The 22,962-nt window shown below is 40.7% G+C and overlaps 1 protein-coding gene across 5 annotated transcripts in view; it reads left to right on the top strand.

The window, feature by feature from the left end:
* LOC126108476 (uncharacterized) overlaps positions 1–22,962 on the top strand; it is a 102,625-nt gene that overhangs the window by 59,339 nt on the left and 20,324 nt on the right. For all 5 annotated transcript variants that reach the window (XR_007523532.1, XR_007523533.1, XR_007523531.1 and 2 more), the window contains one exon: positions 5,989–6,066. Coding sequence is in view for 2 of the 5 variants with exons in the window: in XM_049913726.1 (XP_049769683.1) it covers positions 5,989–6,066 (78 nt within the window). In the remaining 3 variants the exon portion in view is untranslated. The remainder of the gene's footprint in view (positions 1–5,988; positions 6,067–22,962) is intronic.

Here is a 22,962-nt window from a genome sequence, read left to right as displayed (position 1 = left end):
TCTGTTACCCCCTACATATTTGACAGTTGTTACCAATTTCATTGTTTACCTATCAATGTTGCATACTATTTGTAATTGCTGCTTTAGGAGAAAAATGAAAAATTGCTCCCGATCTGTACCGGCTGGCATAATATCTATACGAGTGCATCCATATTTCTCAAAGATAAAGTTATATAGGTACTGTAGGAATAGAAGCGTGTTTACGTGAGTCTCGCTACTTATCGTGCAGCTGAGACGTATTTTTAGCCATTGAATTCGAGATAATAATGTCATTTGTAACAGGAAAGCCTAATACATATTTTCACAGTTCTCTTTTGAACTTGTGTGGTGTTGTGCTCTTCAGTGTGAAGCCTGGTTTGATGCTCCTCTCCATGCTAGTCTGTGTTGTCAGTTTGCTTCCTCGTTGCGAAACTGCTGCAACATATATTCATGCAAACCTGCTTACTGTAGTGAAAACTTCTTTTAGTTCAAGTTGTTCCATACAGATATCTCCACCTCGACTCAATGCAGAACTACAGCTTTAGTTACTTTGCTGACCTACCTGATCTTCAGCATTCATCTGTAGCACCACATTTCAAAAGCTCCTGCTCTCTTGTGTCCTGTGCTGTTTGTCATCGACATTTCATTCCTATACAAGACTACACTAGAAATAAATACTTTCAGAGAAGACTTCCTAATACTTAAATTTGTTTCATGTTATCTTGTTTTGAGACAGACTTTCCTTGCTATTGCTATTGTGTATTTTCAGTCACTGAATTTGTTTCATTCATATATCTGTAACTCTGTCACAAAAACAAAAATGCTAGTGCCAGCACCTTGGCAAAACGTCTGGTGGCAAAAATGTGTTGGTCTTTGGTTTCTGAGTCACAGGTCACTATTCAGCTAGGAGATGAAAGGCTAAGTATCAATAAGTGATGCAAAGAATATTAGTAATACACTCGACTAAAGTGACTGAGCAAATCAGGCTGTCGCCGAGCACTGTCTCACATATAATTGTGAAATGAAATAAGATGATATCACTATTGTGGTGCAGATGCCAATTTTCTTCCCCCTATGAACCATGGACCTTGCCATTGGTGGCGAGGCTTGCGTGCCTCAACAATACAGATGGCCGTACCGTAGGTGCAACCACAATGGAGGGGTATCTGTTGAGAGGCCAGACAAACGTGTGGTTCCTGAAGTGGGGCAGCAGCCTTTTCAGTAGTTGCAGGGGCAACAGTCTGGATGATTGACTGATATGGCCTTGTAACGCTAACCAAAACGGTCTTGTTGTGCTGGTACTGCGAACGGCTGAAAACAAGGGGAAACTACGGCCGTAATTTTTCCTGAGGGCACGCAGCTTTACTGTATGATTAATTGATGATGGCGTCCTCTTGGGTAAAATATTCCAGAGGTAAAATAGTCCCCCATTCGGATCTCCGGGCGGGGACTACTCAGGAGGACGTCGTTATCAGGAGAAAGAAAACTGGCGTTGTACGGACCGGAGCGTGGAATGTCAGAGCCCTTAATCGGGCAGGCAGGTTAGAAAATTTAAAAAGGGATATGAATAGGTTAAAGTTAAATATAGTGGGAATTAGTGAAGTTCGGTGGCAGGAGGAACAAGACTTTAGGTCAGGTGAATACAGGGTTATAAATACAAAATCAAATAGGGGTAATGCAGGAGTAGGTTTAATAATGAATAAAAAAAATAGGAGTGCGGGTAAGCTACTACAAACAGCATAGTGAATGCATTATTGTGGCCAAGATAGACAAGAAGCCCACACCTACTACAGTAGTACTAGTTTATATGCCAACTAGCTCTGCAGATGATGAAGAAATTGATGAAATGTATGATGAGATAAAAGAAATTATTCAGATGGTGAAGGGAGACGAAAATTTAATAGTCATGGGTGACTAGAATTCAACAGTAGGAAAAGGAAGAGAAGGAAACATAGTAGGTGAATATGGATTAGGGCTAAGAAATGAAAGAGGAAGCTGCTTGGTAGAATTTTGCACAGAGCATAACTTAATCATAGCTAACACTTGGTTCAAGAATCATGAAAGAAGGTTGTATACATGGAAGAACCCTGGAGATACTAAAAGGTTTCAGATAGATTATATAATGGTAAGACAGAGATTTAGGAACCAGGTTTCAATTGTAAGACATTTCCAGGAGCAGATGTGGACTCCGACCACAATCTATTGGTTATGAACTGTAGATTAAAACTGAAGAAATTGCAAAAAGGTGGGAATTTAAGGAGATGGGACCTGGATAAACTGAAAGAACCAGAAGTTGTACAGTGTTTCAGGGAGAGCATAAGGGAACAATTGACAAGAATGGGGGAAAGAAATACAGTAGAAGAAGAATGGGTAGCTTTGAGGGATGAAATAGTGAAGGCAGCAGAGGATCAAGTAGGTAAAAAGACTAGGGCTAGTAGAAATCCTTAGGTAACAGAAGAGATACTGAATTTAATTGATGAAAGGAGAAAATACAAAAATGCAGTAAATGAAGCAGGCAAAAAGGAATACAAACTTCTCAAAAATGAGATCGACAGGAAGTGCAAAATGGCTAAGCAGGCATGGCTAGAGGACAAATGTAAGGATTTGGAGGCTTATCTCACAAGAGGTAAGATAGATACTGCCTACAGGAAAATTAAAGAGACCTTTAGAGAAAAGAGAACCACTTGCATTAATATCAAGAGTTCAGATGGAAAGCCAGTTCTAAGCAAAGAGGGGAAAGCAGCAAGGTGGAAGGAGTATATAGAGGGTCTATACAAGGGCGATGTACTTGAGGACAATATTATGAAATGGAAGAGGATGTAGATGAAAATGAAATGGGAGATATGATACTGCGTGAAGAGTCTGACAGAGCACTGAAAGACCTGAGTCGATACAAGGCCCCGGGAGTGGACAATATTCCATCAGAACTACTGACGGCCTTGGGAGAGCCATTCCTGACAAAACTCTACCATCTGGTGAGCAAGATGTATGAGACAGGCGAAATACCCTCAGAATCCAAGAAGAATATAATAATTCCAATCCCAAAGAAAGCAGGTGTTGACAGATGTGAAAATTACAGAACTATCAGTTTAATAAGTCACTGCTGCAAAATACTAATGCGAATTCTTTACAGACAAATGGAAAAACTGGTAGAAGCCGACCTCGGCGAAGATCAGTTTGGATTCTGTAGAAATGTTGGAACACGTGAGGCAATAGTGACCCTACGACTTATCTTAGAAAAATGATTAAGGAAAGGCAAACCTACGTTTCTAGCATTTGTAGACTTAGAGAAAGCTTTTGACAATGTTGACTGGAATACTATTTTTCAAATTCTGAAGGTGGCAGAGCTAAAATACAGGGAGCGAAAAGCTATTTACAATTTGTACAGAAACCAGATGGCAGTTATAAGAGTCAAGGGACATGAAAGGGAAGCAGTGGTTGGGCAGGGAGTGAGATAGGGTTGTAGCCTCTCCCTGATGTTATTCAATCTGTATATTGAGCAAGCAGTAAAGGAAACAGAAGAAAAGTTCGGAGTAGGCATTAAAATCCATGGAGAAGAAATAAAACCGTTGATGTTCGCCGATGACATTGTAATTCTGTCAGAGACAGCAAAGGACTTGGAAGAGCAGTTGAACGGAATGGACAGTGTCTTGAAAGGAGGATATAAGATGAACATCAACAAAAGCAAAACGAGGATAATGGAATGTAGTCGAATTAAGTCGGGTGATGCTGAGGGAATTAAATTAGGAAATAAGACACTCAAAGTAGTGAAGGAGTTTTGCTATTTGGGGAGCAAAATAACTGATGATGGTCGAAGTAGAGAGGATATAAAATGTAGACTGGCAATGGGAAGGAAAGCGTTTATGAAGAAAAGAAATTTGTTAACATCGAGTATTGATTTATGTGTCAGGAAGTCGTTTCTGAAAGTATTTGTATGGAGTGTAGCCATGTATGGAAGTGAAACATGTACGATAAATAGTTTGGACAAGAAGAGAATAGAAGCTTTCAAAATGTGGTGCTACAGAAGAATGTTGAAAATTAGGTGGGTAGATCACGTAACTAATGAGGAGGTATTGAATAGGATTGGGGAGAAGAGAAGTTTGTGGCACAACTTGACTAGAAGAAGGGATCAGTTGGTAGGACATGTGTTGAGGCATCAAGGGATCACCAGTATAGTATCGGAGGGCAGCATGGAGGGTAAAAATCGTAGAGGGAGACAAAGAGATGAATACACTAAGCAGATTCAGAAGGATGTAGGCTGCAGTAAGTATTTGGGAGATGAAGCTTGCACAGGATAGAGTAGAATGGAGAGCTGCATCAAACCAGTCTCAGGACTGAAGACCACAACAACAACATGCCAATTTTTGTGGGGGGAGCAATCAATCAAAATGAAGATGTTGGAAAAGTTAATTGGGACAGGCTTGGGACTTGGCGCTCAATTTTTTTTAGATCTTTCTGGCCATAACATCCACCAGATCTGGAAAATACTGACAGTATGTCTGTTTCACAAAGTACAGTGCAGGCCCCAAAAGTTCAATGAGTGTCAGAGGGTTTGGGGCTCTGGGCGTCGAACTCAGATGTAAATACCTGACATTACTTGAGTCTTGTTGGAATCAGAGCACTGAGTATGCATAACACCACAGCTAGCAGCACAAAGAACATTGTTTCAGTCATTGAAGTATTATGTAGGGCTGTTCACCTGAAGGCAGCAAACTCTGAGAGATGACGTTTGAATTTCATTGGCCATCCCTAATGGTGGGAAATGCAGTAGTCTTCTCTTCTACATTTAACATCACTGAATATATTTTCACTAAAGATAGATTGACCAAAACAAAGAATTTCATACTGGTGCAGAACACACACACACACACACACACACACACACACACACACACACACAGTTGTTTAAGAAAGTCATATAAAGGAAACTATTCACAAATTAGGTGCACAAGTGGCTTGATGTCATTGTGCAGCACAATAAAGACAAAATTGTGTTCAGGCCAATGTCATCTCGTATGCCATGCTGAGATTCCATTAGTTCTCTGTTTTCCGAAGATCCTGCCATCCAGAGATGCGAATCAGGAGATACAAAGTGATGCAGTTATTAACCATTTGTGTTCAGTCAAGTATAATGAACAGGCTGCTACTCTGAAGGAAGGTGCTGTGTCCTCAGTTGTATGAGCTAGTTGCTTTTTCTCCCCTATTGGTAGTGTAATACTTATGTAAATAGATCCAAATTAATCATAGAACAACCTCTGTCTTTGTGCCATAAGTATAGCAGTCTAAACATTGCACCTTGTCACAGAACCCGTGGGAATTTCAATCCTTTAACATGACAATGACAGTTTGGAGAAGTGGTTAATAAGGTAGATCATTAAGTTTCTTTTTAGTTTGTAGGGCTTCTCATATTTTTACATATTCCCTCCTCACTTTTCTTGACACTTTTTAGGGCTCTGTACATCAGCTGATAAAAACGGAACCCGTATAGGATCATTTTATTGTCTGTCTGTCTCTCCATCTGACAGTAAAGAACCTTTCTTTCTCAGGAACAGGTAAAATACCATGTTGAAATTCATATCACATACTAAGGTTACCGTCCCTTTGCGATGTAAAACATTGAAGCTTCAGCGTCACTGCAGTAAAAATATATAGCTATTTATGTCATATTTTGACACCATGCCAGTATCAGTAGCAGCAACAGGCAAAATCTGTTAAAATTCTCAATTTCTGGTATGGATGAGCTGTCTATACATACCTAAGTTGGTATGAACACTTGGGTGTGAGATTCCAGTTTGCACTTCTTTCGATTATTTTTCCTTGTGCCAGTTAATTCATTATCCATACCATTCATTTCTGCTCCACTGTACTGTATGCCTATTCTGTGTTGCTTTTTTTTTTGCCCCCCAGCATGTCATAAATATTTTACCATTTAGTAATTACATTAAGTTGTAGAATCACTTCTCTCATTTGACTTGATATTTGGTTATGCATGTATGTTATTTTTTGCAGGTGTGTGGGAGGATAAATGTGAAGGTGGAACAGGAGCCTGAATACGAAAGGAACTCCTGTGAGGAACACAGAACACAGGTAAGGCTCTGCTGAAAGGGACAGGAGTGGTTGTGCGAAAAGTACAAACACAGTATATAAAGTCCAGTGTGAAAGTAATAGTGTCCAATATTTTTACTTTCCCCTCCTCTATACGTATTGCTATCTTCAGGAATGTTAGGTAAGTGCCAGTACTACAGTGCACAGTTTTTTCTTCTTCCAGACTGTAATTCCTGATGCACGCGTGCACACGGTACACTGTATACGAGGTGTTAAACAAGTAAAACAAGTATCGTGTCCAGCCCATTGCGGAGAGCAGCCGCGTAGCCAGGCCTCCATTTGTGCACGTACCCTGCCCTGTTGTCCAGACTCGAATGACGACGTACTGGTTTTGGTCGAATCGAACGAGGCTGTAATGGGCTCGGAAAGGAGTTTGAAAAAATCGTTGCTGATGGAGCTGGGTACCAGTTCAAACTGAAGTATTACAGAGTAACGATAGTGGGTGGGCTGGCCGACTCGTGTACTCTGTCGGATGATGTCGGCACTGCGGCTGGCTTGTGGGGTCTGCGCTCGGTGGAGAGGTTGATCCTCAAAACCTCTTTTTTCTAGTGAAGCACAGCTGCTTTTTATCTGAGTCAGTTAACTTGCAGAACAATCGGTCTCGAAATTCTGCAGTCCTCGTCAGTTATGTCGAGAGCTTTTGTGCGTGATGTGGAAATAGGAATGCGGTGAGTGATTTGTGAAACACGGGCTATCGGATCAGTCTTCCTTCCACCAAACTGTAACTTCTCATACGTATGCGTGCTGCGTCCTACCAGACAGCTAAAGGAGCCACACTCATTGTCCTTCTACTATTGTCAAAAATGAATCGTCACATAGTACCGAACTTCACCAGTGGGCTGCACAATTCAGTTTCGGCTCCTCTAGCGGCTCGCTACATTACTGTGGCGTGAAGATCTGTATGTGTACCAATGCTGCAGACTTGTGCCCGGAAACAAAGAAATTGGTAATCGTGTAACTGTTGTGTTCCAGGTACAAACTACCAAATGGAAAGTTGGAATTACTTACAACTTATAAGATTTATTGTGAAAAATGAGGTAAAACATAACTCAGCATGATCACTGATGTCCAGCTTCGTAACCAAAGTTCATCTCCATTAAACACTATGACCGTAGCAATGTTAGGACTGAGGTGAGACCAGCTCCGTACTCCAGAAGCCCCAACAGACGACTCCCCTTCTGAGCCCCGCCGACACGATGTAATCACCTGGGGCTCCATCCTGATTAGCTCCGTCTACTTTAGTGGTATGATGGCTGCATCTCTTGTAGCGTCCCCACTGTGAGTACTTTAAAGTGCGCCGCACTGCTGCCACTGGAGTGTCGCTACGCGGTGCTAGAGAACGCGATGGTGGCATCTTACGTGTGGCGACCGCACTGAACGAAAGCACAGCAAAACAGAATATTTCTTGAAAGTGATAAATAAAACTCCTATGACTACTACAGTACAAATTAACACTCATAACATTGGGTTAATTGTGTATTTCAGCATGTGTCTCATTTATTTATTTGCTGTTATTGCCTTTTTAATGTGACAGTAACCTGTTGTTTGTTTTTCCACCCATGTTGGAGGCTGTGTGAAGGTAAGCCGGCTCAAGTTGCGAGATTTAGTACTCGGGTTTTTAAATTTGTACAGTTTCATTTTGATAGGTCCAGCATCAGTCCAATAGCAGTCTGCAGCAGCATGGTAGTTAAAGCTTTGGGCTCGCATCAGCATACATCAGTGATGCAACTGAACCATTGTTCTCTTGTGGTAGACGGATTATGATGCACTCTCAGCAAACTCTGCCACCAGACTGCCACAACAGCAGTGAAGAAAACAGAAAATCGAAACAATAAGGATGTATCGCATTATATGTAGCATTTGATAAAAAAATCCAAAGCTAAAAAAAAAAAAAAAAACATGCAAGCGTGCTGTTAGATTCTACACACACGCACCTGTTATGCAAGCCACCATATAATCCGTGGCGGAGCATACCTTGTACCTCTGCAAGTTGCTGCCTTTCCTGTTCCACACACAAATGGAGTGAGGGAGAAATGACTTTCTGTTCAAGTACTGATTCCTCTTATCACGCCTTCAAGTACTGATTCCTCTTATCACGCCTTTACAGTCGCAACACACGATGTACGTTAGTGGCATTAGGATCATTTGGCAGTGTGTCGCGGATGCCGGTCCTGTAAACTTAATGGACAGTGATTTGAAAACGATTATCTTCTTCCCTCACAAGACTCCCATTTCAGTTCACAGAACATTTCCGTAATGCCTGTGTGTCGACAGGATCTACACAGCAGCTAGTGTGCTAAACTCACTTGCGAACAGATTGTACAAGTGTTCCCTACACTGTCTCCTGTATAGTTGAGGCAAACTTCCCATAATTCTCCCAATAAATCAAGGTCAACCATTTTTTTGCCCTAATACCTGTTCCATTTCGTGTCGCTTTGCTACATTACACCTAGATTTTTAATCGATGTGACCGTGTCAAACAGCACATCAGTAACACTGTATTTGAACATTACTGGATTGTTTTGTCAGAGTTATCCCATATCCCTGTCCTGAACACTGTGTCTTCATTGCAGATTGCTGCTCACCCTATCCATTGGACAATTTGTGTGTGTATAGAGAACAAGACTAGTCCAAAAGATTGGCTTATTGATAAAGTGACATAATTACACTTATTACAGGTTTGAGTGTGTGGTCTCTCAAATTAGAATTTCTGTGGTCGCCGGACGAAACATCAGACTTCGATATTAAGTATAGGTCGCCGGTCTGAAAGGACACATACTACAGTCTGAGACCAGTGTTAAATGTTAGTTAAACACGATAATGCTGCATGAGTGATCTTGTCTGATTGCTGTGAAATATTAATATATAAATACAAACTTGTCATAACAGAAGCAAGTAGTCGCGTTACTGTCATTTTAAATAAAACACGTCTTTGGTGACTTACTGTATCATTTAAAAAAATGTACGCCATCTGCTACATTGTGGTAATACCTTCCTTTCCAAACTTTAACAGAAGAAAAATAATTATTGATGTTTTTATCTTTTTTCTTTTGTTTTAGAAACAAAAATTACCTGAGATCGAGGGTGCAGGGTGCAGGGTGCAGTCGTCTCCGAGTTGTGGCTCGTGTCGGCACCGGTGTCGGGTGTCTCTAGACATTCGAGCTGTCCTCAGGTTGTGAAGGCTGCTGGCCTCGTCCGTGGACTACACGCAGAGTTTACAATTTGCAGTATCGTACACAGAGTTGATGGGATGCCCTGGTTTGGAGCTGAGTCGAGCGTCTCAACCAGAGGGTCCATCGAGTCTCATTTGCAGATTTCTGGACGTAGGTTATGGGATGGAGAGTTGTAGGATTCCCCTGGATAGATCAGGAGTGCATTACACGCAGGATGCTGCTACTCAGGTAGCAGAGAACATGAGGAGTGTACGTCGCCTTTTTTTAGGCTCGGGTGTTAGTCTGAAGTCCTCTGATAAATGCTCAACTCCTAATATGTAGAGAGTGAGATCTTGTCATGTGCAAGGCAGACACACGCCCGAATGTCTCGATTTTAACACGAAACTGTCAAAGCATTCCTAACAAAGCACATGAATTTACTGCACTCCAGGAAAACTACTGTCAGATTGAAATTATACTCAGAACTGAGAGCTGGTTTAAAACCAAAGGAGAAGGCTTTGATGTATTGTAAGAGGCAATGAATGTATATCAAAAAGACAGGTTAGACATCACAGGAGGGGAAGAGAGCCATTGCAACCGACAAAAGTGTTACGTCTATCGAGATCAGAACTGAGTCTGACTGAACAGTTATTTGGACGAGCTTACCTGGCCTACGTGAACTCAAATTAATCATTGGATGCTTTCACCGGCCAGCCAGTTCCACTGACACAGTTTTAAAATCATTGATAGACAGTCGTCACTCAGCAATGTGGAAGAACCCTTGCCATGAAGTATTAGTAGGAGACAACTTAAACCTACTGGGCACTGATTGAATGTCTGTGGATTTATTTCTAGTGGTACAGACAGTCTTGCAAAGAAGTTCTCAACGATTTGTCTGGAAACTGCCTCGAACAGCTAGTGTGACAACCCATACTCTAGGGAAATATTTTTAGACTTCACAAAAAAACTAGCCTGACACTGTCAGTGTAGAGACGGGGATTGGAAATCCCTGCATCGTTCCCTGATGGTTACTAATGTTAATAAATCCATCGAGAAGTCTAGGAGAATTTATATGCTGGAAATAGCAGGTAAGCAGTTGTTAGCTTCCTACTCGAGACAGTAACTGTACGTTCCAACCCACCTCCGTCGTCAGCGTCACTAACGAGCGATTGTACCGTGGTGCGCATCTCTGAGGTTAGCCCGTTCGAATCCTGGAAGAGAACGAAATTCTCACTGCCAGTATTTGGCTAGCAAGGGAAGGGCATGGGGTAAAGTTCCTGATATCCAGTCTTTGTGCCAATGTCCTGGATAAATTCCAAATCTCTCTGCAGTTCCTCACAGAGTGAGGGCATGCAACACTGTTGATGGTGATTCATACTTATAGTGGGGACATTAAGCTACAGGTTTCACCCTCTGCCTTCTTTCATCACCTCCAAAATGAACACGACTCCACACGCACTCTCTCTCTCTCTCTCTCTCTCTCTCTCTCGATAGTCATCTACTATTGACAGAGACACTTACAAATACAGCTCATACTTCCCAGAGGAAAGGTGCCTACGGGCGTGAAAGATAAGGAAAACCTCTTGTCTGGTGGGGTTTCCAAGCCATTCATGCAATATGACTTTACTCTACAGATAAGCAGTTGCTAGCATCCTACTTAGACAGTAAATGTACATTCCAGTGCACCTTCATTGCCGACATCGCTAACACGTGCTTGTCCTGTGGTGCTCATGTTTACTTTACTTATTTAGTGACGACATGGTGGACGAAGAGGAATTATGGGCAGTTTAAATGGTTGTAAATTTTGCACTAAATGGATCAAGGCTGGCAAAGATCGACTGTGGTTTAATAACAAGATTCTGAAAACAGTAAGTAAACAGAGATGTTGCACTCTCTGATCCAAAGAAGAATGCAGGAAAGTCAAACATGCCTAAAAAGTTAGCAGAAATTTGTTCATCTACAAAAAGATCAGTGCTTGAAACACACAACTTCCACTGTCACATGTTAGCTTAAGATCTTGCAGAGATTAGAAAATTCTAATCCATGTAAAATTGCTAAGCAGGTCAAAGGCTTCTACTTGGTCACTCATAGACCTACCTGGTGTGGCAATTTAAGACAGCAAAAGGAAAGCTAAACTCTTAAATTTTGTGGTTATGAAACCTTTCACACAAGTGGGTCATAAATACAGATCATTGTTCGACCACTGCACTAACCCCCACGTGGAAACTGGCATACCTGACACTTGAAAGCAACTTAAAGAGTTGAAAACAAATAAGCTGCCACATCTATACGAGGTTTAACAGAGCAACTGGAAAAAAGTGCCAGTGATTTCTGTATACACATAAGGTGAAAGAACAAGCCCATAAAATTAGACTAGTGTCCTTAATGCGGAATTCTGGAGCATTTTCTAAGTTCAAATATAATACATTTATTCAGGACATAAAAGTTTTTGTCCAAAAAAGCAACACTGGTTTAGAAAGAACACTAATTTAGAAAGTATCCCTCGTGCACAATTCAGCTGCCCCCCCACCCCTCCGAACATTCTGAAACCGTGGATGAAGGGCAACGGGCAGAATCCACATTCCTACACTGTCCATCCGAAAACTTCCAAGACATATTTTGTTGCTTGTATACAAACAACAAAAGTGCAGTAAATACAGTGGCATATGTAAACAACAGACAAGCATTCGAGGATGAGATAAGTGTTTACTGTCCCGTCGTCATTGGAGATGCAGCACAAGCTTGGATTGTGTCGAGGATGGGGAAGGAAATTGGGTGTGCCCTTTCAAAGGAACCATCCCAGCATTTGCCTGTAGCAATTCAGGAAAATCACAGAAAATCTAACTCAGGATGGCCCGACGCTGGTTTGAACTGTTGCCCTTCCGAATGTGAATCTAGTGCGCTAACCACTGTGCCACCTTGCTCGGTATGAGCATTCGACCAGTCAGTTGTGAGCAAGCAGTAGTAAGTAATGGATGTGCAGCAATAGTGTGTCAACATTGTGGCGTCCCAAACATCTCTAAATCAAGTGTTGAAGACGTGAATGGAAAAGTGTGTGCAGAGTTTGTCCAGTAAGCTTAGCACTCCGTTGTCAGGCCACAAGTGGCACATCAGGAACATCCGACCGCCGTGTCATCCTCAGCTGAGGATGCGGAGAGGAGGGGCGTGTGGTCAGCACACCGCTCTCCCGGTCGTTACGGTGGTTTTCTGTGACCGGAGCCACTACTAGTCGGTCGAGTAGCTCCTCGATTGGCATCACGAGGTTGATTGCACCCCGAAAAATCACAACAGTTCATGGCGGCACCGATGGTCACCCATCCAAGTGCCAGCACACCCGAGAGCGCTTAACTTCGGTGATCTGACGCGAACCGGTGTGTCCACTGCGGCAGGCCGTTGCCCCAGTAAGCTTGAATTCTAAATAATAATGACGACACATAGGTGATTGCCACAACTTCATTGAAATGCAGAAATGTAGGCACTTCTTTTCTGTATACGAGACTTGGTGTTACCAATATGAACCTACCACAAAATGACAAAGTGCAGAAATTCGCACAAAGCATCAGTGTTTTGACAACATTACTGACATTGGTGCCAATGTGATGCACAAGTTGAACAACATAGCAAAAAGGGACAAGTTTCAGACAATTATGTGAATATTCTGTGTTGTTTCCCCCGAGTGAGGAGGCTGTCGAACACCATCATCATTAAAACATTAAAACCACCAACTTAATATTTCTCTCTCTCTCTCTTCTTTTTTTCTTTTTCTTTTAAATGGTCCAGTCTTGAAACTTTTTAGTGGTACAGAAAGCATTTGACACAATGCCCCACTACAGAGTTAGAGAGGCTTATCATTTGGTGTAGGTTCTGACATGCAAGTGATGTAAATTGTCGTGGATGGCGTGTGCGCATTGGAGACAAAGACAACTTGATGGCATCCACTGTGAAGTCTGAAAGGACTGATAGATCATTAAAAAATCTGTATGGAATAAATATACATAATAGTGGCAAAAATTAATTTATATATATGAGACATGTAGGGTATAGTATCTCGGGTAATTTTTGTTTCTAAAACAAAAGAAAAAAGACAAAAACATCAATAATTATTTTTCTTCTCTTAAGGTTTGGAAAGGAAGGTATTACCACAATCTAGCAGATGGTGTACATTTTTTTTATGATACAGTAAGTAACCAAAAACGTATTTTATTTAAAATGATAGTAACCCGATTACCTGTGTCTATCATGATAAGTTTGTATTTGTATATTAATATTTCACAGCAGGCAGACATCACTGACGTAGCTTTATTGCACTTAACTAACATTTTATCAGTGGTCTCGAACTGTAGTATGCGTCCTTTCAGACCGGCGGCCTGTATTTAATATCGAAGTCTGATGTTTCGTCTGGCAACCACAGAAATTCTAATGTGAGAGACCACACATTGCACTAGTCTCGGTCTCTATACACACAAACTGTCCAATGGATAGGGGGAGCAGCAGTCTGCGAAAAAGGCATAGTGTTCAGGACAGTATCATCGTTTAGGAACGGTGTGAGGATGTGGGATAACTTCGACAAAACAATCCTGTAATGTTCAAATACAGTGTTAGTGATGCACTGTTCTACACTGTCACATCAATTAAAAATCTAGGTGTAATGTTGCAAAGTGCCATGAATTGGAACAAGCGTGTAAGGTCTGTTATTAGGGGAGACAAATGGTTGACCTTGATTTATTGGGAGAATTATGGGAAGTTTGCCTCAACTATACAGGAGACAGTGTAGGGAACACTTGTAGGATCTGTTCGCAAGTGAGTTTAGCACACTAGCTGCTGTGTAGATCCCGTCGACACAGGAGTTACGGAAAAGGTCTGTGAACTGAAATGGGAGTCCTGTGAGGGAAGAATAATCGTTTTCAAATCACTGTCGATTAAGTTTACATGACCAGCATCTGCGAGACACTGCCAAACAATCCTAATGCCACTAAAATACACAGTGTGTTGGGACTGTAAAGGCATGATAAGAAGAATCGGTGTTCATACAGAAAGTGATTTCTCCCTCACTCCATTTGTGAGTGGAACAGCAAAGGCAGCAACTTGCAGCGGTACAAGGTATGCTCCGCCATGGCTTATATGGTGGCTTGTATAACAGGTACGTAGATGTAGAATCTAACAGCAGGCTTGCTTTTTTTTTTTTAATCAAATGCTACATATAATGCAATACATCCTTATTGTTCTGATTTTCTTTTTTCTTCACTGCTTTCGTGGCAGTCTTGTGGCTGAATTTGCTGAGAGTGCATCATAATCCATCTACCACAAGAGAACAATGGTTCAGTTTCATCACTGATGTATGCTGACACACAGGGTGCGAGTCCAAAGCATTAACTACCATGTTACTGCAGCTGCTATTGGACCTATCAAGATGACACTGTACAAATTTAAAAACTTGTCTACTAGATCTTACATCTTCAACAGTCTTACCTTCACACAGCCTCCAACATGAGTGGAAAAACAAACAGGATGTTGTCACATTAAAAAGGCAATAAAGGGAAATAAATAAATAAATGAGACACATGCTGAAATACACAATGAACCCAATGTTAAGAGTGTTAATTTCTACTGTAGTAGTCACAGAAGTTTTATTGACCACTTTCAAGAAATATTCTGTTGTGCTGTGCATTCATACATTGTGGTCGCCACACGTAAGACGCCGCCATCGCGTTTTCGAGTGGCGTGTGCCGACGCTCCAGTGGCGGCAGCGTGGCATACTTGCACATCCCAGATGAGTCCCTCCGGCAGAAGAGCTGAGTGCTCGTTTAATTTTTTTTCGAACAGTGATCACTACTCCCATAAATGTGCCAAAACGTGGGTGCTGCTGATAACTAAAAAAGACCCCTCTGCTGCTCCCCGTGTGTCTGCAAGTACCCTGCTAAAGGAGTTACCACCTGCTGACTCATAGGGTAATTAGGTGAGGTCAGATGTTCAGTCCCCACATCCACCCTCTACCTCGAGCAGTGCAAACAGGGTAAGACCTGCCGTTCTTCTGAGTTGAGCCAGTGATAGAAATCTGTTGTTTAATTTTTGACAATGTAGTATTGACTACTATATTTATGTTAGTGAGTAATTTTGAATATAAGTTCCTCAAATTAATGTTAAATGCTTTTTTATTTGTGACTGTCAGAATAATGTTTTTTAAAGGTGGAATGAGCCCGCAATTACAGAACTACCAGTAACACTTGTGTTTCAAGTTTAATTCTTTGTTTAGTTAGTTTTTTAATATATTTCATGAGAATTATAAATGATTAAAAGTTTTTTATCTTTTAAACTTGTTCAAAGTGAAATGTAAACACATTTCCTTACCATGGAAAAAAAGTTTTGAATCCTCTGATATATTTTACTATTTGAACAGATTAAACTGCCCTATCAAAACGTGAAATACTACATACTTTATATCGTTTGCAAGAAGTTTGGGTTTAACTCCTTGGTGAGTAATTCTGTGGCTTTGTTCTAAAAGGGCCAATGTCAAGAATCTTAGTTTTAAGTTATAAGCTTGTGAATATTTTCTGTCATTTTCTGACAACTATTAACAATATATTTGGAGCTATTTGTTACTATCTTTAAAGTAAATCAACTTAACTCAAACTGAATGATAAATTTCTAGAATTTTCAACTTCAAAATTAAAGGACATAAGAGGACATTGGCCCTTTTGACATCAGCGTCAGCTACACTGAATAACAATAAACAGGTAATTTTAAGATAAATATTTCCTTGTACTCATTAATTAAATCACTTTATTCATTCCTCAAGAATTTAATAACTGATAGCAACTGTTACATGTCCCAAAAATCACATTTTATCACCGTAAATCATGAAAACACTGTTTGATCTCGTAATCGGGTGGTAAACTGTTTATTCAAATTTCTTAATATCAGATGAATAATTTGCACACACTATGGTTAATACTGAAGAACGGGAAATAAAAAATATATCACTCGTTTCCGTCATCACCACCATCCTCATCCTCCTCTTCGTAAGATATCTGTTTATCTCTTTCATCTGACTGTGTATTGGCTCTCACGTGATTGATGATCTGTATGTAGAATGGACGACTGCTTACATTGACGTATGGAAGGTGGTCCCTGCAGTCCTTTAATTTTTTTTCTGAAATTGGTATGACAGCATCAGAAATATGTGCAAGTTTTGGCATAGACAAACGTCGAGTTTCCTTTCTGTTCAGATCCATCATCTTGAATGGTTCTCTGGAGGAGTAACTTTGTTTGTAGGAGACAATTCCTGGCATACCTGAGTGATACTTCATCCATGTTATCTTGTTCTAAACAATAGGATTCCCTTCTCTGTTGATTTTCTTGTGCAGATAATGAGTTCTCATCAAGTCTTTAAAGTTGTAGAAGTCCTTTCGTTCCAGCTCTATTACAGTTATGGGTGGCTTTTGGGAAACCATTTGTATTAATTTGGTCCAGTCTCTTGGCAGTTCTACTTCAACAGTTGTTTTCTTTGTCTTCTAAATGACTGCGTGAATTGAGTCAGCTTCCAAGTGAGTATGTCCAACTTCAAGAAATTTGTGGTTGATTTCCAAACATCTTCCCTGAATCATGAATTCTTCCACTACTCTCAGAAACAAGATGGCAATAAAAATATTTCTGTTTTGTCCGGTACACAAATCGCTGTACAGCTGTACCTCAACAATTTCATCAGCCAGTTTCCTCAAATAACCATATAGACAAAAAGTTATTTCTTGGCCACATCTTCCTGCCACTGTTTCATTCCAAATGTAACATACTGGAGAACATTCTTTGTACATAGATGGTCAAGTTGAAAGTCCAAAGTTATCTTTTGTAAAATGCCAGACCACAGGGTAGAAAAGGAGTGGGTAGACATTTCTGCAAGTCAGAGGCCAGGATTATTACACTGGAATTCTGCTCAGCTCTCTTTGCATCGCTGTCTCTCTGACCGTAAGCAGCCTGGGCTAAAGCCAAATATTGCTGTCATTCTACTTCAACCTTACAACGTTCAGCATCATCAGTACAATTCTCGAGTAACATGACTTATTTGTCACATTTTGCACATGTGTCAGTCTTCGGTTTGTGGAAGCTAAGATTGAAACAGCTCACAAAAACTCTTCGATAACAGTTTTCACTTCTTTGCTTCGTATCTTGGTTTCGCAAAATTCTTGATAGAGCCGGTACATCGCTGAAATACTCAAGTCTGGAGATAAATATTTTTTAGAAGAATCGAGAATAATGGCTTTCATAGGAATGAAATAGTTTAATGTGTTCCTTCATTACATCAATGTCGTCAGATGGAACTTTCAGACAATTAAAATGTTTACCATGTCCATTTTCACAGCCCTGTCTTTTCTCCACAATTATTCTTACCTACTTTTGTATTAAAGAAAATGTACTAAGGAATATAGTCCGACATACTTCTGTTTTAGTCTGCAAAGAAGGACTGTAAATAAAGTACTTCCTGGAATATTTTTCCCTGCTTGCAGTTCCTTCAGGTTTGTTCCTTTAACGCTCCATATGTTTCTTTTCCTGAGACACATGATTAGTTATGAACTGATTTTGAGCTTCTAGGTACATTTTGAAATAGTCTACAAACACTGTCTCTCTCTCTCTCATCATCATCATTTACTTTTCCTCCGCAATTTTTCCTGCACTTGCACAATGATTTCAGAACTTTAGCAGGTATAACTTTTTCCAGTTCTTTCCTCTGATTTCTCTCCCATTTTTCTGGATGAATCCTGTGGATCACATTTCTTCCTCCCCCTTCGACTGAACTTTGTTGTTTTATTGCCAGGCTGCTGTTGAATTGGATTAATTTCTTCAATCCTTGAAGGTCTTTTAATGGTCTTTGGTACAGCTATATTCCCTCCGTCATTGCTTTCATCACTACTTTCACCATCACTTGGAACATATTCATCAGAATCTTCAAATACATCTTCATCAGAACTTGAAATCATGTCAGCCAATAATGATGAACATGCATTTCCTTCTGTTCTGGTATTGGGATGACCAACATTTTAGATTGGCATTAAGTAGAGATACCAGTCAATTTATGGTCCTGTGTTGGAAAAATTAGGGATCTGTGCTCCTGATACCAGTTTATTTTAGTATACTTACCTTCAAGGCAAAGTGATGACTTCAGTGGTGATATTTCAGGTGCAGTTTGTTGCCCAAGCTCTTCGTTATCGCCTCTGTGGAACATGATGTTTTTTGCCCACCAAGACTGTCTAGACTCCTCACTAACAATGCACCGAATGGTTAGGGGAATTGTTAAAGGAACAACTCTTATTATTGTGTATTCCTGCCGGATTTAAGGCCAGTGTCGACATTGGCCCTTCTTACAACAAAAGTAAAATAAGAGGAAGGGCCAGTATAAAGATTGCCCTTTTATGCTTATTGGAAACTTGATAAAACACTTCGGGGCTTACATCTTAAAAGCCCAGTATCTCTCATCCTATGTGGCTTAGACATTGGCTGTTTTAACATTATGAAGAGCAGGTGAAACTATATGGCGTATACCAATAAAACCAGTTTTGACAAATATTGACATTGGCTCTTTCAGAACCAAGCCACAGAATTATGCGTTCTAGAAATAATTGAAAGCATTTAATAAATTCACAGTAGTGATTCAGAGTTTGACTGTTAGAATTTTGAGCAATAAATTAATCTGCGGGACTTGAAAACTGGGAATGCATAAAACTACATTTAACATAACACCCTCCATTGACACCACCACTGAAGTTCTTGCTATTCCTAACCAAAATTATTTATCTTAATCTTCACACAGAAGTGTAATGCACATCTGCTAAACAGTTCTTTACTACAGATTACACAATAGTGTTTCTTACAGATGTTACCTTTCCATTGTGTATAGCTGGTCTCTGAACAACGATCATAAACGGTGTTTCCAGTAGTTACAGTGTATGGCTTTTATCCAGTTGCAGATATCTTACAATTTAATTTTTATTGTTTTTGTAATAAGACAATTAGTTACAATAGATGTACATCAGTTTACAAGTAGTTATAATGAATAGTTTGTTGTCTATCAGATGTGAACAGAACAATCCCCATATGCCTCTGCTGTCAATTCCGAGTGTGTCCATCTCTCCTCCCACGTAAGCTTTTCTATGGCACAGAAATATGATTTCAATACAGTATTGTGACACATATCACTCTTTATGTAATTAGAAAAAGACAAAGAAATTAAAAATGACTTGAATGACCAGATATACCATTACTACAAAGTGTACAACTTTGCTTCCGCCATTTGCCGATAGGTGGCGACAATGGTAAGTAGTGGTTGAAAGAAACAAATCGCAGACGTCGTGCAGTTAGCTTGGACTTTGGTCAACATAACCTCATTCAAATGTTGGTTGATTTGTGTCTGCATCATGAAGTTGTTCTCGATTGAAAATGTCAGTTTACGAGCCTAATTCTCGTCATTTGCGGGAGGTGTTACTGTTTTGTTTCAATATGAAGAAAACAGCGGCTGGGTCTCATCGAATGCTCTCAAGTACGTTCGCTAAGGACGCAATTAGTGAAAGAACATGTCGTGACTGGTTTCAACGCTTCAAGAACGGTGATTTTAATGTTGTAGACTGGCATAGTGGTGGAAGAGAGAATGGTTTCAAAGATGCAGAATTTGAGACATTGCCGAGTGAAGACCCGTGTCAAAGTCGAAAAGAATTGGCATGATTAGTGGGAGTGACACAGCAAGCTATGGCTGTGGGCACGGTTCTGAAAGAAGGAACTTGGGTCCCGTGTGAGCGCCAGCCGCGGTGGCCGTGAGGTTCTGGCGCTGCAGTCCGGAACCGCGGGACTGCTACGGTCGCAGGTTCGAATCCTGCCTCGGGCATGGGTGTGTGTGATGTCCTTAGGTTAGTTAGGTTTAAGTAGTTCTAAGTTCTAGGGGATTGATGACCTCAGATGTTGAGTCCCATAGTGCTCAGAGCCATTTGAACCCGTGTGAGCTGAAACCATGAGATATTGAACAGTGTTTGTGTGTTTGTGAACAGTTGCTTCAGAGGCAATAACGGGAGGGAGATCTGCATCACATTGTGACCGGAGATGAAAAATGGATTCATTACGATAACCCTAAACGCAAAAAATTATGGGGATATCCCGGCCATACTTCCAAGTCGACGGCCAAACTGAATATTCACAGCTCCAAGATCATGCTCCGCATTTGGTGGGACCAGCTCTGCGTCGTGTACTATGAGGTGTTAAAACCGAGTGAAACAATCACAGGTGCTCGTATCGAATGCAGTTAATACGTTTGAGCAGAGCATTAAAAGACAAATGCACAATACGGCGAGAGGCACGATAAAGTGATTTTGCAGCATGACAACGCTCGACCCCATGTTGCAAAAGAGGTCAAAATGTACTTGGAAACGTTAAAATGGGAAGTCCTACCCCATCCGCCGTATTCTCCAGACATTGCTCCCTCTGACTATCACCTAGTTAGATCAATGGCCCATGGCCTGTCTGAACAACACTTCCGATCTCATGAAGAAGTCACAAATTCGATCGATTCGTGGATTGCTTCGAAAGGTGAACAATTTTTTTGACACAGGATTCTTACACTGCCCGAAAGATGGGAGAAAGTAGTGACCAGCGATGGAAAATACTTTGAATGATACATTTGTAACCAATTTGTTTCATTAAAGCCTCAAATGTTTGTGAAAAAAAGGCGGAGGCAAAGTTGTACAACTTGTGCTGTATTTTTTATCTGTTTGGAGCACTTCTTTGTGTAATTTAGTGTTAAAAAAAGTTTTAAGTCAACAATTTTATTTAAAATGCTCTTTTATTGAAATAGGTACTTACAAACTTATCAGCAGAAGTACAAAACAGTTCCTTTGTGGCCTGGCTTATAAAATAAATCGCCCCGTCAACAGTCTCACTGTAGTGTTAACTGTTATCGTCTGATAGGTGGAGCAACAGCAGGGCACTCAGCAGTGACAAAGCTTGCAATTAGTTAAGATGTTCTGAGCTATTGTGCCACGATCAAAAGGATTTCACATTAAAACCGAACATTTCGTCCCCATCTGTAAAGCACATTTTCAAGGGAGATCATAGCTGCTTTGTGGTGGATTCACACCTTGAGTCGCTACTAACTGCAAGAAAATTACATTTACGAGGAATGGTGTGATGTCACACGTTTTGAATACCCGAGCACAATTGGCTATTGCCGACAGTCATTGTTCTCTGTTACTATCAACCCGAGGTGGAGTTGGAAGACTGTACACATCTTCTTCAGTACCGGAACCCACATATCATTCAATTTTGTGCCTTCCTCCTTCCAGTCGAAATTCCTGGAGTGTTTTACAAACTCTACGGTCTCTCTTTATAGCCTTTCATGGTATCCACTTGGGACTGCCAATACTTGGACCCTATCAAAATGAATGTGTGTTGGTCTCCTGGTTCCATAGCATGTTCTGCAACAGCTGATCTGTCTGTCTACCCTCTTCTGCAATTGCCCTTGTGCTCTTCTAGTCATTCTTTGAATGTTCTTTTGTAGCGGGTCCCCATAATTGCACGGAATCCTATAAATTCCTGCTTTTTCCAGTAGTTGGCGAGCATCCTGGGCCGATTTTATGTGATCTTGTATCTTTCAGGTGAGTTTGTAGGTTACTGTAATGTTCCACTTTTTCAAGATTTTTACTATGTGGTTAGTAACGTTCTTAATGAAACGCAGGAAAACACTAGATTTCACTAGCACTTGAGCATCGCTATGATTTTCACGCGGTGGTCTTAACGCTCTTGTTACCTCAGTGAACAAATAACCATTATTGAGCAATGCACTGATGAGATGTTTTAATTCCGTGTCAAATAGCTCTGGTTCCGAGATTTTCCTTGATCTATCTGCCAACACTTTTGATGCCTTGCTTTTGCTGTGGGTGGTGGTTCGATTTCTGGTGTGAGTAAAGGTCTGTGTGCGTGCGTTTTCAGTAAACTGTGTGGTCCAAGCTATCATCTTCATTCTTGAAAACTAGGACATCATCAAGAAAATTCTGTCTTCCACCTGCCTCCTCCTCCATGGTAAAATGAATCTTCAGATTTATCCTGTTGAGATGTATGTGAAAACGACCCAGTTCCTCCCTGCCGTCCCACCACAAAACAAAAGTATTATCCATGTATTGAAACCAGATATTCAGTTTCTTGTTTGCAGTTTCCAATGCCTGCTCCTCAAATGTTTACATGAAGTTCGTTATAATTGGGATTAAGGAACTCCCCATAGCAACGCCATCCATTTCTTTGTAGAAATCATCATTCCATTCGAAATACTTGGTTGTGAGGCCATATTTAAACAGTTCTGCAGTATTGGGAGGAAAAATCTGATGCGTCAGTTGCAACACTTCACTGAGCAGAAACATAGTGGATACTGATACCACATCAAAACTAACTAATACGGTACTCCAGCTGGGCTACTGTGCCATTTAATGTTTCAACAAAACATGCAGAATTCTTGATATGTATCCAGTCAGCCCACATATGGTCATAATAATGTTGTCAAGAACTTCGCAACTGAATAGGTGGATGAAGCAGTGTGACTCACTATAGGCCTCAGAGGAAGATGTTCTTTGTGCACCTTTGGCAGTCCATAAGTGTTGGTGTTAGCACAGCTGAATTGAACAGACTTTCCTGAATGCTCTGTTCAATAGAGGACTTCTTTATCAACCAAGTAACAGTTCTAAGAACTTATGTCGTGGCG

This window comes from Schistocerca cancellata, chromosome 11, assembly GCF_023864275.1.
Source record: "Schistocerca cancellata isolate TAMUIC-IGC-003103 chromosome 11, iqSchCanc2.1, whole genome shotgun sequence".
Taxonomy (NCBI): Eukaryota; Metazoa; Arthropoda; class Insecta; order Orthoptera; family Acrididae; genus Schistocerca; species Schistocerca cancellata.
This window is presented reverse-complemented; position numbering and strand designations above follow the sequence as displayed.